The sequence below is a fragment of the Cyclopterus lumpus genome, chromosome 12, assembly GCF_009769545.1.
Source record: "Cyclopterus lumpus isolate fCycLum1 chromosome 12, fCycLum1.pri, whole genome shotgun sequence".
In the NCBI taxonomy this organism is placed as follows: Eukaryota; Metazoa; Chordata; class Actinopteri; order Perciformes; family Cyclopteridae; genus Cyclopterus; species Cyclopterus lumpus.
In genome coordinates this window covers 21499044-21525137 of record NC_046977.1, presented here as the reverse complement: position 1 = coordinate 21525137, position 26094 = coordinate 21499044, and the positions used below count along the sequence as shown (strand labels likewise).

At 44.8% G+C, this 26094-nt stretch overlaps 2 protein-coding genes across 2 annotated transcripts in view; one reads left to right on the top strand and one right to left on the bottom strand.

Annotated features, from left to right (window-relative positions):
• The window catches only part of smyd1a (SET and MYND domain containing 1a), a 9866-nt gene extending 5609 nt beyond the window's left edge, over positions 1–4257 (top strand). Inside the window, exons 3-9 of the mRNA XM_034547022.1 lie at positions 1784–1997; positions 2151–2281; positions 2656–2851; positions 2964–3056; positions 3150–3313; positions 3854–4022; positions 4174–4257. Coding sequence (XP_034402913.1) covers positions 1784–1997; positions 2151–2281; positions 2656–2851; positions 2964–3056; positions 3150–3313; positions 3854–4022; positions 4174–4230 — 1024 coding nt within the window. The 3' untranslated portion in view covers positions 4231–4257. The remainder of the gene's footprint in view (positions 1–1783; positions 1998–2150; positions 2282–2655; positions 2852–2963; positions 3057–3149; positions 3314–3853; positions 4023–4173) is intronic.
• A 973-nt stretch (positions 4258–5230) lies between these two features.
• Positions 5231–26094, bottom strand: part of dqx1 (DEAQ box RNA-dependent ATPase 1) — a 70539-nt gene continuing 49675 nt past the window's right edge. The window contains exons 11-12 of the mRNA XM_034547156.1: positions 17382–17572; positions 5231–6034 (exon numbers count right to left, since the gene is read on the bottom strand). Of these exons, the coding sequence (XP_034403047.1) occupies positions 5827–6034; positions 17382–17572 (399 nt within the window). The 3' untranslated portion in view covers positions 5231–5826. The remainder of the gene's footprint in view (positions 6035–17381; positions 17573–26094) is intronic.

Genomic DNA, 26094 nt, shown 5'->3' with positions numbered 1-26094 from the left:
AGATAGTATAGTATAGTGTAGTATAGGATAGTTAGTATAGTATAGTATAGTATAGGATAGTTAGTTGATAGTTAGTATAGTATAGTATAGGATAGTTAGTATAGTATAGTATAGTATAGGATAGTTAGTTGATAGTTAGTATAGTATAAGATAGTTAGTAGATAGTTAGTATAGTGTAGTATAGTATAGTTAGTATAGTATAGTGTAGTATAGGATAGTTAGTATAGTGTAGTATAGTATAGTTAGTATAGTATAGTGTAGTATAGGATAGTTAGTATAGTATAGTATAGTGTAGTATAGGATAGTTAGTATAGTATAGTGTAGTATAGGATAGGATAGTTAGTATAGTATAGCATAGTTAGTATAGTATAGTTAGTATAGTATAGTGTAGTGTAGTATAGTTAGTATAGTATAGTGTAGTATAGGATAGGATAGTTAGTATAGTATAGTATAGTTAGTATAGTATAGTGTAGTATAGTATAGGATAGTTAGTATAGTATAGTGTAGTGTAGTATAGTTAGTATAGTATAGTATAGTATAGTTAGTATAGTATAGTGTAGTATAGTATAGTGTAGTATAGTATAGTGTAGTATAGTATAGTGTAGTGTAGTATAGTGTAGTTAGTATAGGATAGTATAGTATAGTATAGGATAGTTAGTATTGGATAGTTAGTATTGGATAGTTAGTATTGGATAGTTAGTATAGGATAGTTAGTATAGTTAGTATAGTGTAGTATAGGATAGGATAGTTAGTATAGGATAGTTAGTATAGTGTAGTATAGGATAGGATAGTTAGTATAGTTAGTATAGGATAGGATAGTTAGTATAGTATAGGATAGTGTAGTATAGGATAGTTAGTATAGGATAGTTAGTATAGTTAGTATAGGATAGTTAGTATTGGATAGTTAGTATAGGATAGTTAGTATAGGATAGTTAGTATAGTGTAGTATAGGATAGGATAGTTAGTATAGTATAGGATAGTGTAGTATAGGATAGTTGGTATAGGATAGTTAGTATAGTTAGTATAGGATAGTTAGTATAGTTAGTATAGGATAGTTAGTATAGTGTAGTATAGGATAGTTAGTATAGGATAGTTAGTATAGGATAGTTAGTATAGTGTAGTATAGGATAGGATAGTTAGTATAGTTAGTATAGGATAGTTAGTATAGTGTAGTATAGGATAGTTAGTATAGGATAGTTAGTATAGTGTAGTATAGGATAGGATAGTTAGTATAGTTAGTATAGGATAGGATAGTTAGTATAGGATAGTGTAGTATAGGATAGTTAGTATAGTTAGTATAGGATAGTTAGTATTGGATAGTTAGTATAGGATAGTTAGTATAGTGTAGTATAGGATAGGATAGTTAGTATAGTTAGTATAGGATAGGATAGTTAGTATAGTATAGGATAGTGTAGTATAGGATAGTTAGTATAGTTAGTATAGGATAGTCAGTATTGGATAGTTAGTATAGGATAGTTAGTATAGGATAGTTAGTATAGTTAGTATTGGATAGTTAGTATAGTTAGTATAGGATAGTTAGTATAGTTAGTATAGGATAGTTAGTATAGGATAGTTAGTATAGTTAGTATAGGATAGTTAGTATAGGATGGTTAGTATAGGATAGTTAGTATAGGATAGTTAGTATAGTTAGTATAGGATAGTTAGTATAGTTAGTATAGGATAGTTAGTATAGTTAGTATAGGATAGTTAGTATAGTTAGTATAGGATAGGATTCAGTGGCAAACACGTGATTGTGAATGGTCTCCATATTTCTCTTGCCCAGTCTGGCTGCTCGTGTGCTGTGGCGTATACACAAGGACACAGGGATTGTGTCGGACAGTCAGCTGATCTCAGTGGACCAGCTGGAGGACCATGTGACTGACCTACCTGAAGAAGATCTCAAGCACCTCAAGACTGATGTGTACACCTTCCTGGAATACTGGACTTATGGAAGAAAGCAGCACTCTGTTGACGACATCTCACACATCTTTGGCATCGTAAGAATGAATGAGTTGTTATTCCTCAGTGCCTCTTATTATCTTTGTAAAGTGTCTAGGATTGACAGCTTCAGAAACAAACCTAGGTACTTTGTCTGTCCCACTCCTTCTCTCCATACTCTCCTCTCCCCCACTAACTATCTCTCTCTGTAGATCAAGTGTAATGGATTCACACTGAGTGACCAGAGAGGCCGTCAGGCTGTTGGTTTGGGTCTTTTCCCCAACCTCTGTCTGGTCAACCATGACTGTCGGCCCAACTGTGTCGCCATCCTCAACCACGGCAAGTAGGTATCCAAGCCATTGCTTCTATCAAGTCCTCTGGTTATTTGAATATATATAATGTGAGCACACCAAAAAGTACAATAATACAGCTGTGGACCATAATGACACATGACAACAAAAGACCAGTGAATGGATTGTTGCTTTCTTTTGCAGCCAGTCAGCGGTGAGTTCTGCTCTCCACTCTCAGAGGAGGTATGTATTACAGCTGATCAACCAGAAATACATAATCAATTATGACCTATGTCAATACCACTCAAACACTGATGTGTCGCTTTAGTCATTAAGTAAATTAACGCGTACAATGATGTCAATTAATGTGCACTGGTCATGTGCATGTGTCAGCATAAAGTAGTGTGAGCGCACTCTCATGTCCCAGGGTGGAGCTGCGAGCTGTGGGTACAGTCTCAGAGGGTGAGGAGCTGACCGTCAGCTACGTGGACCTCCTCAACCTGTCTGCTGACCGCCAGAAGAAGCTCAAGGAGCAGTTCCACTTCCAGTGCAGCTGCGAACAGTGCAGCCAGCGCGTCAAGGACGACCTGATGATGGCTGCCGCAGAGAGCGAGGGGAACAAAGTCGGCTTTACATTTGATGACAGTCACACAGTAACAGATGCTTCCATTTCTTTCATGATGATGAGAATACTGAATGTTCCTGTGAGCTGTTGTCGTTGTGTCTCCCTCTCAGCCCTCTGCTGATCAGCTGAAAGAAGGAACCGCCTTCAGTAAAGAGTATCTGGAGAAGATCGAGAGGTCGCGCATGGAGAAGGATTACTGCCAAGTACACAACACTGCTCTCAGCTTTCCTGCATTTCTCTCTCTATTATTGACTCCACTTCATAAGCTTCCTTTCTTCCCGTCGGTCCTCTCTCAGGTGGTGAGGTTGTGTCGTGAGTGTCTGGAGAAGCAGGACAACATCTTGGCTGACACTCACCTGTTGAAGCTGCGCGTGCTCAGCGTGGCCAGTGAGGTGCTCTCATACCTGCAGTCCTTCTCTGAGGCTGCAGACTACGCCCGCAGGATGGTGGAGGGATACATGTGAGTGCTGACGGAGCACAACCATGAGCACGCTGAAGACACTAGCTGTCCAGAGTGAGATGAGATAAGATCAGTATGAAGTTATGATTCATGTCAAACCCTAGTTCCATATATTGGCATAGCAACTGCCTCTGTAACCATAAATTAGCATTGGAACCTTTGAAGCTCTACAGCTGGGTAGGAGAAACGTGGATGTAATAGCATGGAGGTGTCACCCAGTCAGGCAGTCAGAAACCAAGAAGGGTTAACAACACATACATGTAATCATATATATGTAAGCTTATAAAAGCCTCAGTAATGTCTGGCAAATGTTACTCAATCTGTAAGAATTAGTGCATTTGTCGGAGACTATTTTCAGCAGTAGAATAATGCACATTGGGTGAGAATTTCTAGTCAGAATTTGTGGCTCATTGGTGTTTTTTTAAACGATGGAGCTCTATGGGACATATTAATAATATATCAGGCTTAGTATACACAAAGTTCTTGTTATTAGGATACATTCATGATTGGTGGGGCTCTCCATGGGATTTGTTTCTGCAGAAAGCTCTACCACCCCAACAATGCCCAGTTGGGCATGGCCATCATGCGGGCAGGCGTCACCCTCTGGCATGCGGGGCAGACAGAGGCGGCTCACGGCCTGATCTGCAAGGCCTACGGCATCCTCATGGTGACCCATGGACCCAACCACCACATCACCAGAGACCTGGAGGTACTTCGTGCTGTAATCTACTTCTATGAAACAGGCTGGGACTTCTGCCAACATAACCACATATTTTAAATATGTTTGTAAAAAGTATTTAAGCATTATTTATTTTTCTCAGTACACTAATCCTCGTAATCTTGCTTTTTTATGTTTTCAGTCTATGCGCATGCAGACTGAGATGGAGCTGAAGATGTTCAAGCAGAAAGAGGACTGATCACCTGCATCACTGATGATCCAATCTTTAAAATACATACATACATATATATATATATATATATATATATATATATATATATATATATATATATATATATATAAAAAAATATATAGATAAATCCGAGTCTTAACTACAATAAAAGTGAAGATACTGAGGTCATGAGTCCATCCACCCACTCATTATTTATTAAACTATTCAAGTATATTATCTGTAAATGATATTTCACAATATTAAACTGGACAGTAGTTTCTCCACATTGGTATCAGCCTGACTTTAATAGACAATGAGACGTAAAGAGTTGAATCCTTTGAACTAAGAAGCCGGCCCCGCAGCAGACAGCACACTGGACTTTATTAATAGTTTACAGATACACGTCTGTGTTTACTGCCCCAAGTGAACACAACATGAAGGTCTTTGTTTCTGTTATGGGCTCAGACTTCGTGGCCACATGAACGTTTCTAGCTCACCGAAGTCTGGAAAAGAGCTGCTTTCAAAAGGTGAGATACGTTTTCACTGAAGCAGAGGAGGTCTTCTGCTCATCCAGAGAAGACGGAGTGTCTCTGGAGAGGTCTTGTCAAGTCATAACATAGGAACATAACCCTAGAATCTGGATTAGTCAAGTTGCATTGTGGGAAATCTGTGATGCAGAGTTTTTAAACTTGCCCCACACTAGAAGCTAAAAGTCGGGATTCCTCCAATCTGCTGCTTCAACTTTGACCATTTCTAAAGCCATCTCTCACAAGTCCACCAACTTAATGGAAGAGCCATCCTAAACTAGTGGAGGACTGCATGCGGTTTGACATCTGCTGCTGGGTGGAGTTACTGCTGCTTACAACACAACAGCTGGATGACGGTTCAGCTTCAACGCACACAGGACCTCAAGGAAAAGAGCAAAGTCGCCCTGAGAAATAAATCTCTATATCAGCAGTTAATACAGTCAAGTCAGTTATTAACTAACTATAGCATCTTTAAAGTAAAAAATTCACTGAGATACTTCCAACATGAAAAAACACATTTTTATTTGAAGTACTGTATTGACAGACATCCTATTAAATAGGATTCTTCATTACCGACACAAAGATGGAGAGAAAAAGGCAGAATCTAAGCCAGAAACCCAAAACATTTAAAAACAGTATCAAAATGTTGAAAATAGAAGCTCTGTGCATCAGTGAGCCCTGAGAAGCCATCTGCATAGAGGTCAAAGGTCAACCTTTGCGTATTGCGTTTAGCTGAATCTCAAATGTTTTAACACAACCGACACCTCAGGGGTTTGATAGTGTTTCATCCACTCTGTGTTGAGAGGGCGATCAGACTATTATTAAACTATGTTTATAGAATAACAGAAACACTCCCTCATTAAATAAAAAACATTCTAAATAAACCTTTTAATTAAGTCAATCCAGAGCACAAAAAGGACAAAAAAAGGGGTTTGACTATTTTCCAAAGCCACTGCATATATGATATATTAACAATACATCACTGTACATTTGAAATCATACATCACAGAAATGATTAAACCCTAATTTATACATTGTACCAAATCTCAGATCAAATTATAAAGTGACAGCCGCGTGTTTAGTGCCTTCTTCCGTCTCATTGGACAACACAGAGCTCGGTGCTGGACTGACTGTGAGACTCTCCTGTCCCGTCTGCGTCCCTGTGAGTCCTGCTGTGATGGTCTGATCTCGGGTCCGGCTCGTAGGACCGGGGCTCCAGACTCTGCCTCAGCTCCATGAGCAGCTCTTTGCCGTCACTCGATGGCAGGTTTCCCAGGTAGTACTGAGGGGCCAACTCCATGAGCCTACAGCAGAGATGAGATTCATTATGATGGCCTGCCATTGACAAAACCACCACCAGGAGTCCTCAGAGGCCGCAATGACCAAGGAGCAGTTCAACATTTAGAAGATATACTTCCTTGAGCCAGGAAGCGATTAGCCTAGCTTAGCATGAAGGAGGAAAAGCTATCCAGGCTCTGTTCAAAGTTCAGAAATGCTCTCATCTACACCCTTCAGGTTCCCCCTTAAACCAACAGAGGACTCTTAATTACACACATTCATTAAGTCTAATATGAATAATATTAGTTGACTAACTATTTTTCAAGCTTTGAAAACCAGAATTATGATGAAATGCATTCTATTTGTCTTCAACAAATCAAAAGCATGCAGGGACCACAGCAACTATGATAATAGATAGCTTTACATTATCAGGTTATGTGGATATCAACATCAATGGCTGGTTATTGGAGGCAAGGATTGATATTGCAGCATTATGGAAATCTTCCTCTAGACCAGTGGCGGCTGGCCAATAGACGGCCACGGGGCCTGGCCCCACCTTGAGCCACAAAAAAAAAAGTAAGTATACAAAAATTATAATAATAATATTAATAAATTGTCCATATTTGTGTTTTGGAAATATGGAATATACCCAGTAATATTTGTAAAATAGGATATCTGCACAAAATACTGTATATGCTTTTCCTGCACCTCCTCTCCGCCTGTCTGCATGTCTCAGCTGTGCTGAGCCGAATCGTTTTGGCCCAGAAGAGGCGGGTCTAAGAAGCAGTTTAGCCTATTACTGATTACAGATATCAAGTATCTCGGGGTCTTGTTCACGAGTGAGGGTAAGGTGGAGCGGGAGATCGACAGGCGGATCGGTGCGGCTGCAGCAGTAAAACAGGCGCTGTACCGGTCCGTCTTGGTGAAGAGGGAGCTGAGCCGGAAGGCAAAGCTCTCCATTTACTGGTCGGTCTACGTTCCAACCCTCACCTATGGTCACGAACTCTGGGTCGTGACCGAAAGAACGAGTTCTCGGAAACAAGCGGCCTTCGTGTCGAAAGGAGTCAGCTGAGGTGGTTCATCTAGTCAGGATGCCTCCTGGACGCCTCCCATTAAGAGGTTTTCCGGGCACGTCCAACTGGTAGGAGGCCCCGGGGAAGACCGAGGACACGCTGGAGGGATTATATCTCCCGGGTGGCCTTGGAACGCCTCGGGATCCCCCAGAATGAGCTGGAAAGTGTTGCGGGTGAGAGGGAGGCCTGGGTCGGCCTGCTGGACCTGCTGCCACCGCGACCCGACCCCGGATAAGCGGGTGATAATGGATGGATGGATGGATGATTACAGATATGTCTTAAAGACATAAAAACATGGATGACCTGCAACTTCCTGATGTTAAACTCAGACAAAACTGAAGTTATTTTACTGGCCCTGAACACCTCAGAGATCAATTATCTGGTGATGTGGTTTCTGTAGATGGCATTTCCCTGGCATCCAACACCACTGTAAAGAATCTCTAGTTATCTTTGACCGAGACTTGTCCTTTAACTCCCACGTTAATCAAATCTCAAGGACTGCATTTTTTCATCTACGTAACATTTCAAAAATCAGGCACATCTTGTCTCAAAAAGATGCAGAAAAGCTGGTTCACGCGTTTGTTACTTCCAGACTAGATTACTGCAACTCCTTATTATCAGGCTGCTCTAATAAGTCTTTTAAATCCCTCCAGTTGATCCAGAATGCTGCAGCTCGTGTACTCACAAAAACTAAGAAAAGAGATCACATTACTCCTGTATTAGCTGCTCTGCACTGGCTCCCTGTAAAATCAAGAATCACATTTAAAATTCTTCTCCTCACCTACAAAGCCTTGATTGGTGATGCACCATCATATCTTAAGGAGCTTGTAGTACCATATTGCCCCACTAGAGAGCTGCGCTCACTAAATGCGGGGCTACTTGTGGTTCCTAGAGTCCTAAAAAGTAGGATGGGAGCCAGAGCCTTCAGTTATCAAGCTCCTCTTTTATGGAACCAGCTTCCACTTTCAGTCCGGGAGGCAGACACAGTCACCTCATTCAAGAATAGACTTAAGACTTTCCTGTTTGATAGTGCTTATAGTTAGGGCTGAATCAGGTTTGCCCTGGTCCAGCCCCTTGATATGCTGCTATAGGCTTATAGGCTGCTGGGGGATGTTTTAGGATACACTGAGCACCTATCTCATATTCTCTCTCTCCTTATGGATGAATTTACATCTCTCCATTGCACCTTATTAACTCTGCTTCCTCCCCGGAGTCGTTGTGACTTCACGTCTCATAGGGTCCATTGGACCTGGCTGTGTCTGATGCCTGGTGAGCCGGCCTCCCGCGTTGGCCCTGCTGATGCCCCGCCCCCTCCTCTCTACCTCCTTCTGTTTAATGGATTGGAGTTCCATTCATACATTGTCATATTCATGTAATGTGTTTATGTAACTTTGTAAATGCTGTTCATTCTGTACACATGACATCTATTCTTCTGTCCATCCGGGGAGAGGGATCCTCCTCTGTTGCTCTCCTGAAGGTTTCTTCCCTTTTTTCCCTGTCAAAGGTTATTTTTGGGGAGTTTTTCCTGATTCGATGTGAGGTCCTGGGACAGGGATGTCGTATGTGTACAGATTGTAAAGCCCTCTGAGGCAAATTTGTAATTTGTGATATTGGGCTATACAAAATAAACTGAATTGAATTGAAATTGACTTGAATTGAATTAGATATAAATGAGTGATGTACAATTTAGCCAATCAGTGTCCTAAAATAGATTAAACTTTGGGCCAATGTTGTCTGGTCCAAAGCTGTGTGCTCTCGTCAGACGCCTTTTTTAACGACATGAAACGGCGAGCACGAGCACTTCTCTTCCAAGAAGACCCGTTTGAGAGAAGAACTTTGGCAGAGAAACTACAGGTAAAACAGCTGGATCCAGATCAACCTCACAAGAAGACAACAGACTGGCTGAAAGGGAAGCAGCACATGAAGCTTCTGTAGAGACCGGTTCACCAGGAAGGTTTAGAAGCTTCTGTAGAGACCGGTTCACCAGGAAGGTTTAGAAGCTTCTGTAGAGACTGGTTCACAAGGAAGGTTTAGAAGCTTCTGTAGAGGCTAGTACACCAGGAAGGTTTGGGAACTTCTGTAGAGACCGGTACACCAGGAAGGTTTGGAAGCTTCTGTAGAGACCGGTACACCAGGAAGGTTTGGAAGCTTCTGTAGAGACCGGTACACCAGGAAGGTTTAGAAGCTTCTGTAGAGACCGGTACACCAGGAAGGTTTGGAAGCTTCTGTAGAGACCGGTACACCAGGAAGGTTTAGAAGCTTCTGTAGAGACCGGTACACCAGGAAGGTTTGGAAGCTTCTGTAGAGACCGGTACACCAGGAAGGTTTGGAAGCTTCTGTAGAGACCGGTACACCAGGAAGGTTTGGAAGCTTCTGTAGAGACCGGTACACCAGGAAGGTTTGGAAGCTTCTGTAGAGACCGGTACACCAGGAAGGTTCGGAAGCTTCTGTAGAGACTAGTACACTAGGAAGGTTTGGGAGCTTCTGTAGAGACCGGTACACCAGGAAGGTTTGGATGCTTCTGTAGAGACTAATACACCAGGAAGGTTTAGAAGCTTCTGTAGAGACCGGTACACCAGGAAGGTTTGGAAGCTTCTGTAGAGACCGGTACACCAGGAAGGTTTGGAAGCTTCTGTAGAGACCGGTACACCAGGAAGGTTTAGAAGCTTCTGTAGAGACCGGTACACCAGGAAGGTTTGAAAGCTTCTGTAGAGACCGGTACACCAGGAAGGTTTGGAAGCTTCTGTAGAGACCGGTACACCAGGAAGGTTTGGAAGCTTCTGTAGAGACCGGTACACCAGGAAGGTTTGGAAGCTTCTGTAGAGACCGGTACACCAGGAAGGTTCGGAAGCTTCTGTAGAGACTAGTACACTAGGAAGGTTTGGGAGCTTCTGTAGAGACCGGTACACCAGGAAGGTTTGGATGCTTCTGTAGAGACTAATACACCAGGAAGGTTTGGAAGCTTCTGTAGAGACCGGTACACCAGGAAGGTTTAGAAGCTTCTGTAGAGACCGGTACACCAGGAAGGTTCGGAAGCTTCTGTAGAGACTAGTACACTAGGAAGGTTCGGGAGCTTCTGTAGAGACCGGTACACCAGGACGGTTCGGAAGCTTCTGTAGAGACCGATACACCAGGAAGGTTCGGAAGCTTCTGTAGAGACCGATACACCAGGAAGGTTTGGAAGCTTCTGTAGAGACCGGTACACCAGGAAGGTTCGGAAACTTCTGTAGAGACTAGTACATTAGGAAGGTTTGGGAGCTTCTGTAGAGACCGGTACACCAGGAAGGTTTGGAAGCTTCTGTAGAGACTAATACACCAGGAAGGTTTAGAAGCTTCTGTAGAGACCGGTACACCAGGAAGATTTGGAAGCTTCTGTAGAGACCGGTACACCAGGAAGGTTTAGAAGCTTCTGTAGAGACTGGTACACCAGGAAGGTTTGGAAGCTTCTGTAGAGACCGGTACACCAGGAAGGTTCGGAAGCTTCTGTAGAGACTAGTACATTAGGAAGGTTTGGGAGCTTCTGTAGAGACCGGTACACCAGGAAGGTTTGGAAGCTTCTGTAGAGACTAATACACCAGGAAGGTTTAGAAGCTTCTGTAGAGACGGGTACACCAGGAAGGTTTGGAAGCTTCTGTAGAGACCGGTACACCAGGAAGGTTTGGAAGCTTCTGTAGAGACCGGTACACCAGGAAGGTTTGGAAGCTTCTATAGAGACTAGTACACTAGGAAGGTTTGGGAGCTTCTGTAGAGACTAGTACATTAGGAAGTTTGGGAGCTTCTGTAGAGACCGGTACACCAGGAAGGTTTGGAAGCTTCTGTAGAGACTAATACACCAAGAAGGTTTGGAAGCTTCTGTAGAGACCGGTACACCAGGAAGGTTTAGAAGCTTCTGTAGAGACCGGTACACCAGGAAGGTTTGGAAGCTTCTGTAGAGACCGGTACACCAGGAAGGTTCGGAAGCTTCTGTAGAGACTAGTACATTAGGAAGGTTTAGAAGCTTCTGTAGAGACCGGTACACCAGGAAGGTTCGGAAGCTTCTGTAGAGACTAGTACACTAGGAAGGTTCGGGAGCTTCTGTAGAGACCGGTACACCAGGACGGTTCGGAAGCTTCTGTAGAGACCGATACACCAGGAAGGTTCGGAAGCTTCTGTAGAGACCGATACACCAGGAAGGTTTGGAAGCTTCTGTAGAGACCGGTACACCAGGAAGGTTCGGAAACTTCTGTAGAGACTAGTACATTAGGAAGGTTTGGGAGCTTCTGTAGAGACCGGTACACCAGGAAGGTTTGGAAGCTTCTGTAGAGACTAATACACCAGGAAGGTTTAGAAGCTTCTGTAGAGACCGGTACACCAGGAAGGTTTGGAAGCTTCTGTAGAGACCGGTACACCAGGAAGGTTTAGAAGCTTCTGTAGAGACCGGTACACCAGGAAGGTTTGAAAGCTTCTGTAGAGACCGGTACACCAGGAAGGTTTGGAAGCTTCTGTAGAGACCGGTACACCAGGAAGGTTTGGAAGCTTCTGTAGAGACCGGTACACCAGGAAGGTTTGGAAGCTTCTGTAGAGACCGGTACACCAGGAAGGTTCGGAAGCTTCTGTAGAGACTAGTACACTAGGAAGGTTTGGGAGCTTCTGTAGAGACCGGTACACCAGGAAGGTTTGGATGCTTCTGTAGAGACTAATACACCAGGAAGGTTTAGAAGCTTCTGTAGAGACCGGTACACCAGGAAGGTTTAGAAGCTTCTGTAGAGACCGGTACACCAGGAAGGTTTGGAAGCTTCTGTAGAGACCGGTACACCAGGAAGGTTTAGAAGCTTCTGTAGAGACCGGTACACCAGGAAGGTTTGAAAGCTTCTGTAGAGACCGGTACACTAGGAAGGTTTGGAAGCTTCTGTAGAGACCGGTACACCAGGAAGGTTTGGAAGCTTCTGTAGAGACCGGTACACCAGGAAGGTTTGGAAGCTTCTGTAGAGACCGGTACACCAGGAAGGTTCGGAAGCTTCTGTAGAGACTAGTACACTAGGAAGGTTTGGGAGCTTCTGTAGAGACCGGTACACCAGGAAGGTTTGGATGCTTCTGTAGAGACTAATACACCAGGAAGGTTTGGAAGCTTCTGTAGAGACCGGTACACCAGGAAGGTTTAGAAGCTTCTGTAGAGACCGGTACACCAGGAAGGTTCGGAAGCTTCTGTAGAGACTAGTACACTAGGAAGGTTCGGGAGCTTCTGTAGAGACCGGTACACCAGGACGGTTCGGAAGCTTCTGTAGAGACCGATACACCAGGAAGGTTCGGAAGCTTCTGTAGAGACCGATACACCAGGAAGGTTTGGAAGCTTCTGTAGAGACCTGTACACCAGGAAGGTTCGGAAACTTCTGTAGAGACTAGTACATTAGGAAGGTTTGGGAGCTTCTGTAGAGACCGGTACACCAGGAAGGTTTGGAAGCTTCTGTAGAGACTAATACACCAGGAAGGTTTAGAAGCTTCTGTAGAGACCGGTACACCAGGAAGATTTGGAAGCTTCTGTAGAGACCGGTACACCAGGAAGGTTTAGAAGCTTCTGTAGAGACCGGTACACCAGGAAGGTTTGGAAGCTTCTGTAGAGACCGGTACACCAGGAAGGTTCGGAAGCTTCTGTAGAGACTAGTACATTAGGAAGGTTTGGGAGCTTCTGTAGAGACCGGTACACCAGGAAGGTTTGGAAGCTTCTGTAGAGACTAATACACCAGGAAGGTTTAGAAGCTTCTGTAGAGACGGGTACACCAGGAAGGTTTGGAAGCTTCTGTAGAGACCGGTACACCAGGAAGGTTTGGAAGCTTCTGTAGAGACCGGTACACCAGGAAGGTTTGGAAGCTTCTATAGAGACTAGTACACTAGGAAGGTTTGGGAGCTTCTGTAGAGACTAGTACATTAGGAAGTTTGGGAGCTTCTGTAGAGACCGGTACACCAGGAAGGTTTGGAAGCTTCTGTAGAGACTAATACACCAGGAAGGTTTGGAAGCTTCTGTAGAGACCGGTACACCAGGAAGGTTTAGAAGCTTCTGTAGAGACCGGTACACCAGGAAGGTTTGGAAGCTTCTGTAGAGACCGGTACACCAGGAAGGTTCGGAAGCTTCTGTAGAGACTAGTACATTAGGAAGGTTTAGAAGCTTCTGTAGAGACCGGTACACCAGGAAGGTTCGGAAGCTTCTGTAGAGACTAGTACACTAGGAAGGTTCGGGAGCTTCTGTAGAGACCGGTACACCAGGACGGTTCGGAAGCTTCTGTAGAGACCGATACACCAGGAAGGTTCGGAAGCTTCTGTAGAGACCGATACACCAGGAAGGTTTGGAAGCTTCTGTAGAGACCGGTACACCAGGAAGGTTCGGAAACTTCTGTAGAGACTAGTACATTAGGAAGGTTTGGGAGCTTCTGTAGAGACCGGTACACCAGGAAGGTTTGGAAGCTTCTGTAGAGACTAATACACCAGGAAGGTTTAGAAGCTTCTGTAGAGACCGGTACACCAGGAAGATTTGGAAGCTTCTGTAGAGACCGGTACACCAGGAAGGTTTAGAAGCTTCTGTAGAGACCGGTACACCAGGAAGGTTTGGAAGCTTCTGTAGAGACCGGTACACCAGGAAGGTTCGGAAGCTTCTGTAGAGACTAGTACATTAGGAAGGTTTGGGAGCTTCTGTAGAGACCGGTACACCAGGAAGGTTTGGAAGCTTCTGTAGAGACTAATACACCAGGAAGGTTTAGAAGCTTCTGTAGAGACGGGTACACCAGGAAGGTTTGGAAGCTTCTGTAGAGACCGGTACACCAGGAAGGTTTGGAAGCTTCTGTAGAGACCGGTACACCAGGAAGGTTTGGAAGCTTCTATAGAGACTAGTACACTAGGAAGGTTTGGGAGCTTCTGTAGAGACTAGTACATTAGGAAGTTTGGGAGCTTCTGTAGAGACCGGTACACCAGGAAGGTTTGGAAGCTTCTGTAGAGACTAATACACCAGGAAGGTTTGGAAGCTTCTGTAGAGACCGGTACACCAGGAAGGTTTAGAAGCTTCTGTAGAGACCGGTACACCAGGAAGGTTTGGAAGCTTCTGTAGAGACCGGTACACCAGGAAGGTTCGGAAGCTTCTGTAGAGACTAGTACATTAGGAAGGTTTGGGAGCTTCTGTAGAGACCGGTACACCAGGAAGGTTTGGAAGCTTCTGTAGAGACTAATACACCAGGAAGGTTTGGAAGCTTCTGTAGAGACCGGTACACCAGGAAGGTTTGGAAGCTTCTGTAGAGACCGGTACACCAGGAAGGTTTAGAAGCTTCTGTAGAGACCGGTACACCAGGAAGGTTTGGAAGCTTCTGTAGAGACCGGTACACCAGGAAGGTTCGGAAGCTTCTGTAGAGACTAGTACATTAGGAAGTTTGGGAGCTTCTGTAGAGACCGGTACACCAGGAAGGTTTGGAAGCTTCTGTAGAGACTAATACACCAGGAAGGTTTGGAAGCTTCTGTAGAGACCGGTACACCAGGAAGGTTTAGAAGCTTCTGTAGAGACCGGTACACCAGGAAGGTTTGGAAGCTTCTGTAGAGACCGGTACACCAGGAAGGTTCGGAAGCTTCTGTAGAGACTAGTACATTAGGAAGGTTTGGGAGCTTCTGTAGAGACCGGTACACCAGGAAGGTTTGGAAGCTTCTGTAGAGACTAATACACCAGGAAGGTTTGGAAGCTTCTGTAGAGACCGGTACACCAGGAAGGTTTGGAAGCTTCTGTAGAGACCGGTACACAAGGAAGGATTGGAAGCTTCTGTAGAGACCGGTACACCAGGAAGGTTTAGAAGCTTCTGTAGAGACCGGTACACCAGGAAGGTTTAGAAGATTCTATAGAGACCGGTACACCAGGAAGGTTTGAAAGCTTCTGTAGAGACCGGTACACCAGGAAGGTTTGGAAGCTTCTATAGAGACCGGTACACCAGGAAGGTTTGGAAGCTTCTATAGAGACCGGTACACCAGGAAGGTTTGGAAGCTTCTATAGAGACCGGTAAACAAGGAAGGTTTGGAAGCTTCTGTAGAGACCGGTACACCAGGAAGGTTTGGAAGCTTCTGTAGAGACCGGTACACCAGGAAGGTTTGGAAGCTTCTGTAGAGACCGGTACACCAGGAAGGTTTGGGAGCTTCTGTAGAGACCGGTACACCCGGAAGGTTTGGGAGCTTCAGTAGAGACTGGTACACCAGGAAGGTTAGGAAGCTTCTGTAGAGACCGGTACACTAGGAAGGTTTGGGAGCTTCTATAGAGACCGGTACACCAGGAAGGTTTGGAAGCTTCTATAGAGACCGGTACACCAGGAAGGTTTGGGAGCTTCTGTAGAGACCGGTACACCAGAAAGGTTTGGAAGCTTCTATAGAGACCGGTACACCAGGAAGGTTTGGAAGCTTCTATAGAGACCGGTACACCAGGAAGGTTTGGGAGCTTCTGTAGAGACCGGTACACCAGGAAGGTTTGCCTAGCTGGGTGCTGTCGTGCTAATGCAGTATTTAGCTTTATAAATCAACGGGGACCGATCCAGCATGGACAGAGTAAGGGACATGAAGCTCACATAAAACATGAGAACACCAGGACACACATGAGAACATGAGAACACCAGGACACACATGAGAACATCAAGACACACATGAGAACACCAGGACCCACATGAGAACATCAGGACACACATGAGAACATCAGGACACACATGAGAACACCAGGACACACATGAGAACATCAGGACACACATGAAAACACAAGGACACACATGAGAACACCAGGACACACATGAGAACACCAGGACACACATGAGAACATCAAGACACACACGAGAACACCAGGACACACATGAGAACATCAGGACACACATGAGAACACCAGGACACACATGAGAACATCAGGACACACATGAAAACACAAGGACACACATGAGAACACGAGAACACCAGGACACACATGAGAACACCAGGACACACATGAGAACACCAGGACACACATGAGAACACCAGGACACACATGAGAACATCAGGACACACATGAGAACATCAGGACACACATGAGAACACAAGACACACATGAGAACACCAGGACACACATGAGAACACCGTCCTGGTGTTCTCACACATGAGAACATCAGGACACACATGAGAACATCAAGACACACATGAGAACACGAGAACACCAGGACACACATGAGAACACCAGGACACACATGAGAACACCAGGACACACATGAGAACATCAAGACACACATGAGAACATCAGGACACACATGAGAACACAAGACACACATGAGAACACCAGGACACACATGAGAACATCAGGACACACATGAGAACACGAGAACACCAGGACACACATGAGAACACCAGGACACACATGAGAACACCAGGACACACATGAGAACACGAGAACACCAGGACACACATGAGAACACCAGGACACACATGAGAACATGAGAACACCAGGACACACATGAGAACACCAGGACACACATGAGAACATGAGAACACCAGGACACACATGAGAACACCAGGACACACATGAGAACATCAAGACACACATGAGAACATCAGGACACACATGAGAACATCAAGACACACATGAGAACATCAAGACACACATGAGAACATCAGGACACACATGAGAACACGAGACACACATGAGAACACCAGAACACACATGAGAACACCAGAACACACATGAGAACATCAGGACACACATGAGAACACGAGAACACCAGGACACACATGAGAACACGAGAACACCAGGACACACATGAGAACACCAGGACACACATGAGAACATGAGAACACCAGGACACACATGAGAACACCAGGACACACATGAGAACATGAGAACACCAGGACACACATGAGAACATTTTAAGCAGCCATATTGAGCAAAGTGAACGTCTCTACCAGCTGGACGACAGACACAGGATGGAGGTGAATAAACACAATGAGGAGGTGGATAAAAAGAGGCTCACTTTAACCCTAACAAGGTTCATAGGGGCATCTTAATATACAGTATTTATGATATTTATATTATACTGAATATTATATCTATTTATAGATATATCTATAAATTAATATACTGAATTGTATGAATAAGATGTATATTATGTCAGTGTTGGAATAAATGTTAAATATACAAAAGTACAAATGCGTGTTTGATACTTTTTTTGCATTGAATCCTACTGGGATGTTTGCTGAAAGTTTGATCAAGGAAAGCTGGAATTACAAAGTTTACAAAAATTAAAAAAATTACATCAAAATCCAGAACAGTAACTTGCACAATGGGTTGACTCACATCTGAGGGTGGACTTCTGAAGCGATGCGGATGCAGTTATCACAGGAGATGGTGAATTCATGGTACAGGACCCAGCTCGGGGGTTTGGGGCACGGTTGCCGACACAGGTAGGAAGAGAAGGGATGCAGGTGAGCCACATGGCGGTGAGTTAGCAGGAGGTAGTTACCTGAGCCATCCACATCATGAGCCACCTGAGGAAGAGAAGAACAGACTGTATCATCCACAACAAAGTAGGAAAATATGGTAGGAAGAGTGAAAGGTGGAGGGAAGACGTGTTGAGGCAAACCTGTAGTAATATACACAGTGATGAAAGCAGGGTTAGACCAACACACTGGGTTAGACCAACACACAGGGTTAGACCAACACACAGGGTTAGACCAACACACTGGGTTAGACCAACACACTGGGTTAGACCAACACACTGGGTTAGACCAACACACAGGGTTAGACCAACAAACTGGGTTAGACCAACAAACTGGGTTAGACCAACACACAGGGTTAGACCAACACACTGGGTTAGACCAACACACAGGGTTAGACCAACACACTGGGTTAGACCAACACACTGGGTTAGACGACCAACACACAGGGTTAGACCAACACACTGGGTTAGACCAACACACTGGGTTAGACGACCAACACACAGGGTTAGACCAACACACAGGGTTAGACCAACACACTGGGTTAGACGACCAACACACAGGGTTAGACCAAGGGGTACCTCAGCTGTCTGAGACGAATAAACACACGCTGCAAAAAATGGTACACTTACACTTTTCTAGTCTTCCAACCACACAAAGTGATCTACCACATGTCAACATTCACACAGTACTTTGAAATGCAGAATGGAGGAGCCAGGGTTTAAACCCTCAATCGACCCATTAGTGGACGAACCGCTCTAACTCCTAAACCAGTCTCCACCGGCAATATATGCATAATTATCATAAAGTAACAATTCTGTAGGTTTCGACTCAATATTAAAACTTGCTGGAGTAGAATATATTGAACAGGGAAACACAGCACAGTCAGAGAGACACAAGTCCACAGACAGAGAGACAAGAGTCCACAGTCAGAGAGACAATAGTCCACAATCAGACAGACCAGAGTACACAATCAGAGAGACAAGAGTTCACAGTCAGAGAGACAAGAGTTCACAAACAGAGAGACAATAGTCCACAGACAGAGAGACAATAGTCCACAGTCAGAGAGACAATAGTCCACAGTCAGAGAGACAAGAGTCAACAGTCAGAGAGACAAGAGTCAACAGACAGAGAGACAATAGTCCATAGACAGAGAGACAATAGTCCACAGACAGAGAGACAAGAGTCAACAGTCAGAGAGACAAGAGTCCACAGACAGAGAGACAAGAGTCCACAGACAGAGAGACAAGAGTTCACAGACAGAGAGACAAGAGTCCACAGTCAGAGAGACAATAGTCCACAGACAGAGAGACAAGAGTCCACAGTCAGAGAGACAATAGTCCACAGACAGAGAAACAAGAGTCCACAGTCAGAGAGACAAGAGTCCACAGTCAGAGAGACAAGAGTCCACAGTCAGAGAGACAAAAGTCCACAGTCAGAGAGACAAGAGTCAACAGACAGAGAGACAATAGTCCATAGACAGAGAGACAATAGTCCACAGACAGAGAGACAAGAGTCAACAGTCGGAGAGACAAGAGTCAACAGACAGAGAGACAATAGTCCATAGACAAAGAGACAAGAGTCCACAATCAGACAGACAAGAGTCCACAAACAGAGAGACAAGAATCCACAGACAGAGAGACAAGAGTCCACAAACAGAGAGACAAGAGTCTACAGACAGAGAGACAAGAGTCCACAATCAAAGAGACAAGAGTCCACAGACAGAAAGACAAGAGTCCACAGACGGAGAGACAATAGTCCACAATCAGAGAGACAAGAGTCCACAGACGGAGAGACACGAGTCCACAATCAGAGAGACAAGAGTTCACAGACAGAGAGACAAAGGTCCACAGTCAGAGAGACAAGAGTTCACAAACAGAGAGACAAGAGACCACAGACAGAGAAACAAGAGTCCACAATCAGAGAGACAAGAGTCCACAGACAGAGAGACAAGAGTCAAATGACAGAGAGACAAGAGTCCACAGACAGAGAGACAAGAGTCCACAGACAGAGAAACAAGAGTCCACAATCAAAGAGACAAGAGTCCACAGACAGAGAAACAAGAGTCCACAATCAAAGAGACAAGAGACCACAGACAGAGAGACAAGAGTCCACAGACAGAGAGACAAGAGACCACAGACAGAGAGACAAGAGTCCACAGACAGAGAGACAAGAGTCCAATGACAGAGAGACAAGAGTCCACAATCAAAGGGACAAGAGTCCACAGACAGAGAGACAAGAGTCCAATGACAGAGAGAAAAAGAGTCCACAGACAGAGACACAAGAGTCCACAGACAGAGAGACAAGAGTTCACAGACAGAGAGACAAAGGTCCACAGTCAGAGAGACAATAGTTCACAAACAGAGAGACAAGAGTCCACAGACAGAGAGACAAGAGTTCACAGCCAGAGAGACAAGAGTTCACAGTCAGAGAGACAAGAGTTCACAGACAGAGAGACAAGAGTCCACAATCAAAGAGACAATAGTCCACAGACAGAGAGACAAGAGTCCACAGACAGAGAGACAATAGTTCACAGACAGAGAGACAAGAGTCCACAATCAAAGAGACAAGAGTCCACAGACAGAGAGACAATAGTTCACAGACAGAGAGACAAGAGTCCACAATCAAAGAGACAAGAGTCCACAGACAGAGAGACAAGAGTTCACAGACAGAGAGACAAGAGTCAACAATCAAAGAGACAAGAGTCCACAGACAGAGAGACAAGAGTCCACAGACAGAGAGACAAGAGTCCACAGACAGAGAGACAAGAGTCCACAATCAGAGAGACAAGAGTCCACAGACAGAGAGACAATAGTCCACAGACAGAGAAACAAGAGTCCACAGTCAGTCAGAGAGACAAGAGTCCACAGTCAGAGAAACAAGAGTCAACAGACAGAGAGACAATAGTCCACAGTCAGAGAGACAATAGTCCACAGACAGAGAGACAATAGTCCACAGTCAGAGAGACAAGAGTCAACAGACAGAGAGACAATAGTCCACAGACAGAGAGACAATAGTCCACAGACAGAGAGACAATAGTCCATAGACAGAGAGACAATAGTCCACAGACAGAGAGACAAGAGTCAACAGTCGGAGAGACAAGAGTCAACAGACAGAGAGACAATAGTCCATAGACAAAGAGACAAGAGTCCACAATCAGACAGACAAGAGTCCACAAACAGAGAGACAAGAATCCACAGACAGAGAGACAAGAGTCCACAGACAGAGAGACAAGAGTCTACAGACAGAGAGACAAGAGTCCACAGACAGAGAGACAATAGTCAAATGACAGAGAGACAAGAGTCCACAGACAGAGAGACAAGAGTCCACAGACAGAGAGACAAGAGTCCACAATCAAAGAGACAAGAGTCCACAGACAGAAAGACAAGAGTCCACAGACGGAAAGACAATAGTCCACAATCAGAGAGACAAGAGTCCACAGACAGAGAGACAAGAGTCCACAGACGGAGAGACAAGAGTCCACAATCAGAGAGACAAGAGTCCACAGACGGAGAGACACGAGTCCACAATCAGAGAGACAAGAGTTCACAGACAGAGAGACAAAGGTCCACAGTCAGAGAGACAAGAGTTCACAAACAGAGAGACAAGAGACCACAGACAGAGAAACAAGAGTCCACAATCAGAGAGACAAGAGTCCACAGACAGAGAGACAAGAGTCAAATGACAGAGAGACAAGAGTCCACAGACAGAGAGACAATAGTCAAATGACAGAGAGACAAGAGTCCACAGACAGAGAGACAAGAGTCCACAGACAGAGAGACAAGAGACCACAATCAAATAGACAAGAGACCACAGACAGAGAGACAAGAGTCCACAGACAGAGAGACAAGAGACCACAGACAGAGAGACAAGAGTCCACAGACAGAGAGACAAGAGTCCAATGACAGAGAGACAAGAGTCCACAATCAAAGGGACAAGAGTCCACAGACAGAGAGACAAGAGTCCAATGACAGAGAGACAAGAGTCCACAGACAGAGACACAAGAGTCCACAGACAGAGAGACAAGAGTTCACAGACAGAGAGACAAAGGTCCACAGTCAGAGAGACAAGAGTTCACAAACAGAGAGACAAGAGTCCACAGACAGAAAGACAAGAGTCCACAGACAGAGAGACAAGAGTCCACAGACAGAGAGACAAGAGTCCACAGTCAGAGAGACAAGAGTTCACAGACAGAGAGACAAGAGTCCACCATCAAAGAGACAAGAGTCCACAGACAGAGAGACAAGAGTCCACAGACAGAGAGACAATAGTTCACAGACAGAGAGACAAGAGTCCACAATCAAAGAGACAAGAGTCCACAGACAGAGAGACAAGAGTTCACAGACAGAGAAACAAGAGTTCACAATCAAAGAGACAAGAGTCCACAGACAGAGAGACAAGAGTCAACAATCAAAGAGACAAGAGTCCACAGACAGAGAGACAAGAGTCCACAGACAGAGAGACAAGAGTCCACAATCAGAGAGACAAGAGTCCACAGACAGAAAGACAAGAGTCCACAGACGGAGAGACAATAGTCCACAATCAGAGAGACAAGAGTCCACAGACAGAGGGACAAGAGTCCACAGACGGAGAGACAAGAGTCCACAATTAGAGAGACAAGAGTCCACAGACGGAGAGACACGAGTCCACAATTAGAGAGACAAGAGTCCACAGACAGAGAGACAAGAGTTCACAGACAGAGAAACAAGAGTTCACAATCAAAGAGACAAGAGTCCACAGACAGAGAAACAAGAGTTCACAATCAAAGAGACAAGAGTCCACAGACAGAGAGACAAGAGTCCACAGACAGAGGGACAAGAGTCCACAGACGGAGAGACAAGAGTCCACAATTAGAGAGACAAGAGTCCACAGACGGAGAGACACGAGTCCACAATCAGAGAGACAAGAGTTCACAGACAGAGAGACAAAGGTCCACAGTCAGAGAGACAAGAGTTCACAAACAGAGAGACAAGAGTCCACAGACAGAGAGACAATAGTCAAATGACAGAGAGACAAGAGTCCACAGACAGAGAGACAAGAGTCCACAGACAGAGAAACAAGAGTCCACAATCAAAGAGACAAGAGTCCACAGACAGAGAAACAAGAGTCCACAATCAAAGAGACAAGAGACCACAGACAGAGAGACAAGAGTCCACAAACAGAGAGACAAGAGTCCACAGACAGAGAGACAAGAGTTCACAGCCAGAGAGACAATAGTCCACAGTCAGAGAGACAAGAGTTCACAGACAGAGAGACAATAGTCCACAATCAAAGAGACAAGAGTCCACAGACAGAGAGACAAGAGTCCACAGACAGAGAGACAATAGTTCACAGACAGAGAGACAAGAGTCCACAATAAAAGAGACAAGAGTCCACAGACAGAGAGACAAGAGTTCACAGACAGAGACAAGAGTCCACAGTCAGAGAGACAATAGTCCACAGACAGAGAAACAAGAGTTCACAATCAAAGAGACAAGAGTCCACAGACAGAAGACAAGAGTCAACAATCAAAGAGACAAGAGTCCACAGACAGAGAGACAAGAGTCCACAGACAGAGAGACAAGAGTCCACAATCAGACAGACAAGAGTCCACAGACAGAGAGACAAGAGTTCACAGACAGAGAAACAAGAGTTCACAATCAAAGAGACAAGAGTCCACAGACAGAGAGACAAGAGACCACAGACAGAGAAACAAGAGTCCACAATCAGAGAGACAAGAGTCCACAGACAGAGAGACAAGAGTCCACAGACAGAGAAACAAGAGTTCACAGACAGAGAGACAAGAGTCCACAATCAAAGAGACAAGAGTCCACAGACAGAGAGACAAGAGTCCACAGACAGAGAAACAAGAATCCACAAACAAAGAGACAAGAGTCCACAGACAGAGAAACAAGAGTCCACAGACAGAGAAACAAGAGTTCACAGACAGAGAGACAAGAGTCCACAGACAGAGAAACAAGAGTCTACAGACAGAGAGACAATAGTCCACAATCAGACAGACAAGAGTCCACAGACAGAGAGACAAGAGTTCACAGACAGAGAGACAAGAGTTCACAGACAGAGAGACAAGAGTCAACAATCAAAGAGACAAGAGTCCACAGACAGAGAGACAAGAGTCCACAATCAGACAGACAAGAGTCCACAGACAGAGAAACAAGAGTTCACAGACAGAGAGACAAGAGTCCACAATCAAAGAGACAAGAGTCCACAGACAGAGAGACAAGAGTTCACAGACAGAGAGACAAGAGTCAACAATCAAAGAGACAAGAGTCCACAGACAGAGAGACAAGAGTCCACAGACAGAGAGACAAGAGTTCACAGACAGAGAAACAAGAGTTCACAGACAGAGACAAGAGTCCACAATCAGACAGACAAGAGTCCACAATCAGACAGACAAGAGTCCACAATCAGACAGACAAGAGTCCACAGACAGAGAAACAAGAGTTCACAGACAGAGAGACAAGAGTCCACAATCAAAGAGACAAGAGTCCACAGACAGAGAGACAAGAGTTCACAGACAGAGAAACAAGAGTCCACAGACAGAGAGACAAGAGTCCACAATCAGACAGACAAGAGTCCACAATCAGACAGACAAGAGTCCACAGACAGAGAAACAAGAGTTCACAGACAGAAGACAAGAGTCAACAATCAAAGAGACAAGAGTCCACAGACAGAGAGACAAGAGTCCACAGACAGAGAGACAAGAGTCCACAATCAGACAGACAAGAGTCCACAGACAGAGAGACAAGAGTTCACAGACAGAGAAACAAGAGTTCACAATCAAAGAGACAAGAGTCCACAGACAGAGAGACAAGAGACCACAGACAGAGAAACAAGAGTCCACAATCAGAGAGACAAGAGTCCACAGACAGAGAGACAAGAGTCCACAGACAGAGAAACAAGAGTTCACAGACAGAGAGACAAGAGTCCACAATCAAAGAGACAAGAGTCCACAGACAGAGAGACAAGAGTCCACAGACAGAGAAACAAGAATCCACAAACAAAGAGACAAGAGTCCACAGACAGAGAAACAAGAGTCCACAGACAGAGAAACAAGAGTTCACAGACAGAGAGACAAGAGTCCACAGACAGAGAAACAAGAGTCTACAGACAGAGAGACAATAGTCCACAATCAGACAGACAAGAGTCCACAGTCAGAGAGACAAGAGTTCACAGACAGAGAGACAAGAGTTCACAGACAGAGAGACAAGAGTCAACAATCAAAGAGACAAGAGTCCACAGACAGAGAGACAAGAGTCCACAATCAGACAGACAAGAGTCCACAGACAGAGAAACAAGAGTTCACAGACAGAGAGACAAGAGTCCACAATCAAAGAGACAAGAGTCCACAGACAGAGAGACAAGAGTTCACAGACAGAGAGACAAGAGTCAACAATCAAAGAGACAAGAGTCCACAGACAGAGAGACAAGAGTCCACAGACAGAGAGACAAGAGTTCACAGACAGAGAAACAAGAGTTCACAGACAGAGACAAGAGTCCACAATCAGACAGACAAGAGTCCACAATCAGACAGACAAGAGTCCACAATCAGACAGACAAGAGTCCACAGACAGAGAAACAAGAGTTCACAGACAGAGAGACAAGAGTCCACAATCAAAGAGACAAGAGTCCACAGACAGAGAGACAAGAGTTCACAGACAGAGAAACAAGAGTCCACAGACAGAGAGACAAGAGTCCACAATCAAAGAGACAAGAGTCCACAGACAGAGAGACAAGAGTCCACAGACAGAGAGACAAGAGTTCACAGACAGAGAAACAAGAGTTCACAATCAAAGAGACAAGAGTCCACAGACAGAGAGACAAGAGTCCACAGACAGAGAGACAAGAGTTCACAGACAGAGAGACAAGAGTCCACAATCAGAGAGATAAGAGTCCACAGACAGAGAGACAAGAGTCCACAGACAGAGAGACAAGAGTCCACAGATAGAGAGACAAGAGTCCACAATCAAAGAGACAAGAGTTCACAGACAGAGAGACAAGAGTCCACAATCAGAGAGATAAGAGTCCACAGACAGAGAGACAAGAGTCCACAGACAGAGAGACAAGAGTCCACAATCAGAGAGATAAGAGTCCACAGACAGAGAGACAAGAGTCCACAGACAGAGACAAGAGTCCACAATCAGACAGACAAGAGTCCACAATCAGACAGACAAGAGTCCACAATCAGACAGACAAGAGTCCACAGACAGAGAAACAAGAGTTCACAGACAGAGAGACAAGAGTCCACAATCAAAGAGACAAGAGTCCACAGACAGAGAGACAAGAGTTCACAGACAGAGAAACAAGAGTCCACAGACAGAGAGACAAGAGTCCACAATCAAAGAGACAAGAGTCCACAGACAGAGAGACAAGAGTCCACAGACAGAGAGACAAGAGTTCACAGACAGAGAAACAAGAGTTCACAATCAAAGAGACAAGAGTCCACAGACAGAGAGACAAGAGTCCACAGACAGAGAGACAAGAGTTCACAGACAGAGAGACAAGAGTCCACAATCAGAGAGATAAGAGTCCACAGACAGAGAGACAAGAGTCCACAGACAGAGAGACAAGAG